Raw genomic sequence first — 9,700 nt, 5'->3', positions numbered from 1 at the left:
CCACAATGCAGCAGCAGTTTCCTGTGCTACTTTCCCCGTTTCTGAATCCTACCGACACTTATGGGCCAACTTAAGAGTTTCCAAGTGTTTTGCTAAATAAAACAAACACAAAAAAAAACAAACATGTGAAGGGGCGCTTAAGTTAACAGTCACGGTCGTTACAATGGTGAGGAGGTGAAAGGCGGAAAGTCCAGAGGACCGGCCGGCGACGCGGCGTGGACTTAGTACGGTGAAAACTCACAGTGAGAAAAGAATAGGAAGAAACTAAGGTGAAAACAGAGCAGCAGGCCACATTACACAAAAACTGTTGTTTCTATTGGGGGTGTGTGTGTGTGTGCCGTTTACATGGAGGGGGGGGGGTGGGGGTGGGGGGGCAGCGTCACTGAGCTCCTCGCTGAGTTTGGCCCTTGTGCAGTGCATCCTGGGATGTCTTGAGCAGGCCTTGTGCTTGCGACGTTGTTACGAACCGGGCAGAGGAAGCTATAAAAATCGGGCAGAACAGAACAGACTCCAGCGCTGTTTTTCATTGATGTTGTCGCAGAGGAGGATCGGAGAGGTGTGAGGGGTGAGGCGTGAGGCATGAGTCGTTGCTCCCCCCCCCGGCCCCTCCATGTTTGTTCCTTAAGCCGATGCCCCGATGTCAATGACCGCCTGCCCTTCATGGAAGCTTCTGGACTCGGGTGGAGAAGCGGGTTTAGAAAAGAAGCACCTTTTCATTTGGCTTGGATAACAAACGTATAAACAAAAAAAAAAAAGAAAGAAAAAGAAAAGGAGGGAGAAAGAGACTGAGAAGTGAGTCTATAAATAGAAACGAGGCAGACAGAAGCTGGTCGGTCTTCTGGTGGAGGCGACAGAGGTCTCACCCGGTGCCTGTTGAGGAGGAGGAGGAGAAACAATTCAGCCACTTAGCCACTTATTAGTAAAGCTTCATTCAGAATAACGAGGAGATCGTCTGTCCTCACCCTCCTCCTCCTCACCCCAGCCTTCTGCGACGCCGGCCAGCTCGTAATGCTTCTTCCTCAGCTCGCCGAGTCGCTCTCGTTCCTTCTGCAGACGAGTCTCCAGCTCCAGAACCAGGACCTGAGGGGGACAAGTGGACGCGCTCAGAGGACCAACGCACATCTGCACAGGTATCGAGGTCGTCACCTCGTCTGCTTAATTAAACAATTCTTGCTTTTGGTTTGATTTTCTTCAGTATTTCCTGTGTTGGTTTTATTCTAAAAATGTCATCCAAGCCGAAGCTTATTTGATTTGCCTTCAGAACACATGGAGCGATTCTTCAATGGGAGCCCTGTGTGTGTTGACAACAATGAGGCGTGTGTGTGTGAGGCCGACCAGGCCTCTTTGTGTTTTTCCTCCACAGTGGGTTAGGCGGGGTCACAACACACGAGCCAGGAGTTCACACAAGTCTGAAATTTGGCTTCTGAGAGGATTAAAAAAACCCAAAAAAAACAATGTACCTTCAGAGAAACAAACAATAGACAACTGAACCATTCATTCCTGAAAGAAGTTTGTCATCTTAAGGCTCCAAAGGGTGGAGGGACTATTTTCCCACAAAATCCCAATGAAAGGCAGCTTTTGAAAACCCTTATTGAATTAAACCAGCTACAATTTGATGTAAAGACAGAGAACTAGTATTTAGGACTAACAAAAGATGGTTTCTGAAGAGGAGGACTGCTGCTTACCTGGGCATCCATCTCCTGTCGTTTGATCTGTGTGAGGGTCATGCTGGAGAAGTCCATCGTTTCTGGCAGCGCGAATAAAACACAAAACAATAAATTCAGACTGTGAGGTGACAACTTTTACAACGTTGTTGGAAATTTATTTGAGGAAAGATCTGAAATCTAACCCCCTAAAAAAAACAACAAACAAACACAGCATGCCCTTCTGTCTCTTACAAGACTGTTACGTTTCCTTCCCAGTGACATATGAACAAAGACCAACTGGGAATTTCCCATTGCGGAAAGTTAGAAGTTTATTGGTTCCCAGAAGGTGAAATGAAATCACCATGATTAGTGAGTGATGGTAAACTTCTCACTGATGTCTTGCAGGTCGGTTATAGACTGACATAACGCTCTCACCCGTCTCTTCGATCTGGGACTTCCCAGACTTGGTGGAGGCCACGACGGCGGCGGTGGCTTGTGTGACACCGCGGGACGCCTGCTGCAGGCGATGCAGGTTTGTGCTGTCTTTGTCTGCTTTTACCTGCAAAGAGGAGACAGATGGGCGCTCTGCTCTCTAACGTCTAGTCCTCCAGCGTGCTGTGCACCGCGCTCACCTTCGAAGCAGCCACGAGCTGCGCGGTGCTGGCAGCGATTTCATGTGAACACACCATCAGCTCCTCAAACTTCCCTTTGCCCTGCACCACCAGGTCGGCAGCATCCCTGCAACAGCAGCACAAAGCAGGACAAACTGAGAGTCACTTTATATAAAAAAAAAAAAAAAAAAAAAAAAAGAGCCAGAAGTGAGAAGATTTATGGCTGGCCTCACATGGCTAAAGATTTACTGCGTTGTTTGTTCCTTTATTTATTTCCCTGTAAAGGTCAGCTCTTTGGTTCTTTGGGGCATTTAGGATGCGCAGAGTAAACACAGCTGCCGACTCTTAGCTTTATGGACACGAGCACTTTTAGAGAGCCACTCTGGAGGGGACAGACACTTACACCATCACCGTGGCTCCCCATCCCACCGCTTTGGAGGCAGAGATCAGGCCCTCGGTCCAGCGGGAGTTCTTGGCGTAAAATTCCTTCATAGAGGCCGCCCCCTGGTGGGCAGAAGACCAAACATCACCACACGTTTCATAAGGCACTTTGAAAACTTCCCAATATAGTCAGAAAGGTTATCAGCCGACGGCTATTTCGGTTTCTTATTTACAAATTCCTTCCTCATCCACTTGAGGCCAAACAGATAAGAATTGTGACTTTTCCAGAACTTCTCAGGCTTGTCAGGTTGTAAGTAACTGCTGATTATCAGCTTCCTCATCGTTAACAACTTACCCTGCCGCTTTCCACAATGTCCCTTTGCAGGTCTTTGGAAGACAAAACAAGCAACTTGATGGCCTGCATCAGCTCTGTGCAGGAGCCCAAAATCCTGCAGGGGGCGACAGAGCAGAGAACACAGACATGAGAAACGGCACATAATTCAACAGGAAGCAGAGCATCAAATCTAGAGGCATGTCTCCAAACACTGTCTATTGCATGAAAAATCTTATATATATATATATATGTTTTATTTGAAATTCACTTTATATGAAGTCTCGCCAGGTTACCCAGATAATTATTGTGAATGCACAAAACAACTCTGGCTTGGTGTAAAGCAAAAATCCTCAGACCAATAACGTCATTGAGATGTACAGTAACAGTTAGTGACCCGACATACAAAAACCCAATTACTTAAGACAGTTTTCTGGAGCTTCTTGAAATAACAGAACAGTGAAGAGACTAACTGGAGGCGCGTGTGGACACTAAATAACCAAACGCTATGTGACAAACTCCTTTCAGCCTTCACAGTCTGCCGAGGCTTCGCGGCTGATTTGATGAAATTCGGTGCACATCAGTGCTCCGCCTGTCTGACACTCCTCTGAAATCACGATGAGGCTGAAGGACTCATCTTGTTGAGAAGCTTCTCCATTTATTTTTTGCAGTTCATTGGCATTAATCTCTCTCATGCAGATATCTGGAGGGAGGGAGGGCGGGCTTGTTTACGGATGAATTAGTTCCTCAATCTCTGATAAAGGAGAACTGAAAACTAATGCACCTCAAAGCTGCTTTTCCCAGTTATGGTTTCTTCTTTCAGATTATTACAGCTTACCGCAATGGGGAGGGGAGAAGTTGTGCTACAGCAAAAGAGAGGAGAGCAAGTGATATCCTGTTTGGGAGATTTAGCTCGAATCACCACTCTCAGACTCTTCAAGTGTATGAAAGCGCAGATTCCACTCATCTGTCCTAAACTGTTTCAAACCAGGTCCTAATTGGAGCTTTACCTCTCGTTGACCTCCATCTTGACTCCCGTATCAACGGCACGAGACTTGTTGAGCATTTCCTGTCGAGACAAGGAAAAGGAAAGAACGTTGAGGATAATATTGCTGTGAGTAGAAAGGGAGGAGAAACGTTGTGGAGGACACTGATGAACATGCATGCTCCGTCTGAGCGGGGCTTAAACACTCGCAGACACACTTCTTCACCTCGATCCTGGCGGCCGCCGACTCAACCGCAGCGGAAGTGGCAGCCATTTCCTGCTCCACCAGATCGCCCAGCTCGCCCTGCTGCAGCCCCAGACCCCGAGGACGCAGTTTCTGAACCCAGGAAACATGTGAGGGTTTCAAATTGGCGAGCAGACGAAACAAAACACAGGAAAAAAAGTTCAAGAAGGAAATAATGAAGTCTCGATTAGGAAATGACTTCTCTCCTACTGAAATGAGAAACAAATGTTCATTCATTCCGAAAGTCACTTTGAAAGTCACTTTCTTACATTAAAAAGACAACAAACGGACATATCTACAACACACTGAGGCCTATTTGCAGAACATTTAGAAACATAAAGTCTAAAAAAACCTGAATGCAATGGAAACATTCAACATTTTAAACTGTGAAGTTACTTTGAGAAAAAGTTTTCCAATGTAAATTGAAATTTTTAAAGTATTTTCTGTTCAATCCTTGATGATTTTAGCTCAGAAATAAATTGAATAGATGATAACAAAATATTCTAATAATTCATAAGATGAGATGATTTGTCTTAAGAAAAAAGGCCATAATTATCATAATTCTTATATTAAAATTATTTTGTTTTTGCATTTTGAATAGATTGACAAAACTATTTACTTTTTAAAGATAATCAATCTTTTTGTGATGCATCTGTATTCCAATAAATACGCACCTCACACTGGAGGACAAATGTGATTTAAAAAAATTATAATATATAAAGACATTCTGTTGATATTAAATTTTAAAAAAAGTGTTTCTATTCAGTCCTCCATCTCTCTGAAACCTTTTGTTTATAATACGTAGTGTAACTTGTTGTGACTTGAAATTAGACAAAAGAAATAATAATGGGACTTCACGTGTTTCTGCAGTGCATGGCAATAATTAAACTGCAAAGATGATGTAGAAGTATCTTCCTTCTGGAGTCACAGTGTCTGGTTTTCATCTCTCGCCACCATCCTTCACAGAGTCGGGACACAAACATTGCTACAGGGGAAGTACGGACCTCTGCGGTGGCCCGGACGGCCTCCAGCGCCGCCTTCAGTCTGCTGTGGTCTGCCGCAGGAAGGCTGTCTTTCTGCTTCATCTGTCCCAGCAGAGCCAGAGCTTCAGCCCCACACGTCTTCACACTCTCTGACAGGGCTGACAAGAACACAGCGGGGGCGACTTATCAGCTACACAACAGGCATCAAAAAGCACAGACACACCAAAAACACAAACACAGATTTACTGAGCAGAAAAGGTTCCTGTTGAAAATTATCATTTTGATGGACAGTATGGAAAATAGATATGTCCATTTGTAAATATGAATTTCAATACCTATTCTGTCCCTACTGCTTTTCATTACTCTTGTTGTATAGTTGCTTTTTAAATTCCATTATATACAGAATAATGTTGAGATACGATGCCACATAATATTGACTGGAGCATGAAGTTTCTAATTTTTTCCATAAATATCATCCAAATGTCAAACATCCCTCAGTCTTTGTGAGTAGTGTTTGCACAAACACATGGTTGGTGAACAAGTGGTGTACCAAGTTCTTGTTGCAGTAATAAATCTGCCCACCAGAGCTCCATTATAGTTCGGGCATGTTTAGACTTGGCATTTCCCAAGAGAGAAAAACATTACTCCAGAGTGACATCAGCAGTCTTTTTCCTCTCCTTGCCCGTTTTGAAAGATAGTTTGCAGTGAAGACCAATTTGTGTTTGCAATGTGAACACCCCTATAGGCATTAACAGGCATGACAGCAGCCTGTGCAGAGGACCGTTTCCTAATAGTGGGATTATCATACATCCCAGTCAATTACAGACTGCACACTTCTAACATTGCCCAACATTGCCAACCGCTCCTCACAGACATGTTGGGACACGGCCATGTCTGAGGATGACGACTCACCCACCGATTAATGTCAGGAGAGAAAGAGAGACGGCAATCTATTCATCACTCTTTCTGCCAGCATCTCACACACTCACACACTCACCGTCAGCTTGCTCCACAGGCACCATGTGGGAGGTGGCGCTCCCCTGAACGATGGTGTCGCCCACCAGGTGGCCACACTGGGTCACCACTCGTACGAGCTCAGAGACACCTACGCAGCATAAAGCAACACAAATCAAAAGAATCCTTCCTACGTGGAATGTATAGCATCTAGTTCAACAAGAGACATAAGCAGAAAAAAATGAAGAATGGAAAATAGAAACAAGGTGTCAGCGCCCATCAGTGTAGCTGCCTGCAGTCACATATTCATTTGGGTAAAATCTAAGTTTGGGTCTGTTTAATGTGCTTATTCGGCGTCAATATGCTTGCTCAGCGAGTTCTTTGTCAGAGGAAGATTATTCATCCGTGTCAACACAAGTATCTTCGTGGGGGTTTTGACAAAAAGGTCACATACTACTTTCAATTAAAAAAAAGAAAACACACACAGCATAAAGGCGCTCTAGAGCGTATCATCGTTCACACTTAAACCAAAGCTGTCTTTCATTCATTCATGTTAACACTGTAATAATATGAATAGCTGAGACTCTAAAGCGTCGTACTGAAGCGTGGAGAACCACTCAGTGTGAATCATGACTGTAGAACAGTTTATTCCTCTAAACCAGATGATCTACTATCTTTTATCTTGTCTGAGCTACTTTAATTCAATTAAATAAAATTTCCACAGTTACTCATATTTAGTAATTCAGATATCCAACATCCACAAAGAACAAGTGACTATGTTTGTTTTCTCATTACAAATTTTATACAAAGTGTTAATACACAACACATTATCTGTATATTTTCCTAAATTCAGATGCATGTCATATTTTGAATTATATTTTAATTGTTTAATTATTTTAATAAGGGCAAAACAAAACATCAAGTAAAGCAAATAACATACAAACAAGCATTGTAATGGAATATTCTAAATATCTTGGGTGATTCAGAAGATGTGAAAGGGAAGAATATTGTATCAAAAAGTACATTTCTGTGATTAAGTTGTTTCCCTGTGTGTGTGTGTGTGTGTGTGTGTCCCACCTGTGTTGTCGGCCAAGAAGGCGTCTTTAGCAGAATGTAACCGGTCCATACAATCCAACGAGGCTTGACATCTTGATGCCAGGTATTCTGAAGGGACACACAGACACATGGGAGCCTTTATACAAACTGTGTTTACACGCGTTGCTAATGAGCACTTCTCGATTAAACCATCAGCATCTGACCTGCAGAGCTGGTGCAGCTGATGTGTGCCGGGTCGTCGATCTGAGCCAGCGACTCCCGGATGATCTTCTCTGCCTCCTCGATGGCTCCCTGCAGGCTGGACCAGCGAGCGGCCACCAGCTGGCTCTCCAACGCCTGCTCCCTGCTCTCCTGTCATGGCGTAAACAAACACACAACACTCATTAACCATCTTACTACTAAGACGCTTGGATTTATTTGGATTTTATTGCTGCAGAATTGTCATAAAATGGGCAAAAAAGTGGGAGGTTCTGCCCCTTTTTCCAAGATAACTTCAAACTTTCATGGTCTGGTTGTTAGTCTAAGGGGCCTTTTACATTGGATAGTCCAGGACTCAGTTCACTTGGGAAGGGGGGCAGCTAAGAATTTTCACACCGTTATTTGGCTCGGGTGGTGTTCATATTCAGTTTGAAGACCGGAACAAACCATCTGTAAAATGTCGCACAATTACAACAGCTGCTAGTTTGGGGGCGCTGTCGCTTGACACAAACAATGACCAGAGAGGAAGTAAAGCAGAAACACGGCTCATTGATTGGTCCAGACAGACACCAGAAGACTCACCGCTTTAGCCCGTGGTGGCTAAGCTAGTTAGCCTGTGGCTAACTGGTGGCTACAAATAACTGCGATATATATATAGTCTTCAGACCAGATATCAATAATTGCCTTTTTCACTACTTCTTCCTCTTTACTTCTTCTTCACTACTTCATGTCTGTCGACGAGATATTATCCAACTTTTTCTTTCTGCGTCTGCTTCTTCTGATTGGCGGGGTTAGTTGTGTGTTTACTACCCAGAATGCATTGCGCACGCGACATCCTCAAACGGAACGGACTTTCCCAGAAAGTCCTTGAAGAGAACTTTGGTCTGCATCAAACAGGAGAATGTGAACGTATCCTAAATGAAGCTCATTTTACAAAATGTGGGATTGTTTTACTGTGAAAGTCCTGGGAGCGTCCGTTATGTCTAGTATATGGCCACAAAGCTCGAATCCTCCACTTTGTTATTTTTAAATAAATGAGAATATTCGACAAGAACAATTCTTCACCTTCTCATTGAGTTGATTCTGCAGGCTTTCCGCTGCCTTTACCCCCGTCTCTCTCTCGGCAGCCAGCGAGCTCTGGACCTTCTCGAGCTCCTCCCCCCGGACCACCAGCTCAGCCTCCACCTTCGATAGCGTCTGAGTCAGCTCGGCTTTTTCTGACTCCAGGGTTGAAACCTGACTGCTGAGCACCTCGGTAGACTGAATCGAGAGGAAACGAAAGAGATGCTGAGATATAAAAACATAATGAAGAACAGTTAAGAATAGCAGGAAATGGGGGGGGGGGACTCTTTCTGTATAATACACAGCTGTCAAGACATGTCAGGGTGCCGTTTGGTGCAAAATATGTGACCTTGCAAGAAGAAAGGAAAGATGCTTTATTTTTTTTTGTCGATGATGATAAAAACACTGTCCTGATTTAGGTCCGTGGAGAGCGAATCAGAAATCCTAGTTAATAAGATACATGCAAAAAGTAAGGAAAAAAAAAAGACTTACAGCCTGGGTGCCAGCAGGTCCAGTCAGACAGGAAGAAAATCGAGGAGAAACAGAACTATTAAAAATGTGATCTGAAGAATTTGAGCTCTGGAAACACGTGATGGGAGCGACAGTGCGTGGGCCGTGTGTGGAAAAAAAGACTATGGGGGATTGGAGGGAGATGGAGGAGTACAGAGAGATAAGTGGAAGCTACAGAAATAGGATGTTGGGAGTGGGAGGCTGAGAAACAGATGAGAGGTAAAGGGAGCAGTGCAGGTGCAGAAAAACATTGATGGCGATTGCAGGAATGGCGAGGGTTAACTGCACCAATGAATGGATTATTGAAGTACAGAAGAGCCTTGAAATACAAGCAAAAACACCTCATACCTTTGACCATATAGTGGTCTACTAATTCATTACAAAGCCACAATTTATGTCAGTAACCATTTATTATTTGTAAATATAAAGTATCTATCTGCAGGGGTTATTGTCTTTCTGTATTTAACTGTAGAACTGAATCTATTCCTTTTGCATATATTTGGAAGTAAGTTGGCATCAAAATTGAAGTGATCCTTTCAAACCCATGAAGTGTGTGTACATGTATGCGTACGTATGCATGAATGTATCCAATTACAAGAAACCAAACATGAGCAGCATTTTGACCAGGATTTTTTTTTCATGTTTTCAATTTGCTGTCTGTTTTTTCATAAATCCCGTTTAGTCCCTCGATACAAACGTCTGCTTAATAGCTGCATGATTCTGTAGTGCACTGATGATG

At 43.6% G+C, this 9,700-nt stretch overlaps 1 protein-coding gene across 1 annotated transcript in view; it reads right to left on the bottom strand.

The window, feature by feature from the left end:
* Positions 1–779: 779 nt before the first annotated feature.
* hip1 (huntingtin interacting protein 1) overlaps positions 780–9,700 on the bottom strand; it is a 44,932-nt gene continuing 36,011 nt past the window's right edge. Inside the window, exons 18-31 of the mRNA XM_080459231.1 lie at positions 8,455–8,649; positions 7,395–7,542; positions 7,213–7,299; positions 6,179–6,286; positions 5,203–5,339; positions 4,181–4,291; positions 3,980–4,038; positions 2,994–3,087; positions 2,661–2,761; positions 2,279–2,384; positions 2,082–2,205; positions 1,686–1,747; positions 963–1,080; positions 780–870 (exon numbers count right to left, since the gene is read on the bottom strand). Of these exons, the coding sequence (XP_080315357.1) occupies positions 860–870; positions 963–1,080; positions 1,686–1,747; positions 2,082–2,205; positions 2,279–2,384; positions 2,661–2,761; positions 2,994–3,087; positions 3,980–4,038; positions 4,181–4,291; positions 5,203–5,339; positions 6,179–6,286; positions 7,213–7,299; positions 7,395–7,542; positions 8,455–8,649 (1,461 nt within the window). The 3' untranslated portion in view covers positions 780–859. The remainder of the gene's footprint in view (positions 871–962; positions 1,081–1,685; positions 1,748–2,081; positions 2,206–2,278; positions 2,385–2,660; positions 2,762–2,993; positions 3,088–3,979; positions 4,039–4,180; positions 4,292–5,202; positions 5,340–6,178; positions 6,287–7,212; positions 7,300–7,394; positions 7,543–8,454; positions 8,650–9,700) is intronic.

This window comes from Lipophrys pholis (genome assembly GCF_963383615.2).
Source record: "Lipophrys pholis genome assembly, chromosome: 3".
Classification (NCBI taxonomy): Eukaryota; Metazoa; Chordata; class Actinopteri; order Blenniiformes; family Blenniidae; genus Lipophrys; species Lipophrys pholis.
This window is presented reverse-complemented; position numbering and strand designations above follow the sequence as displayed.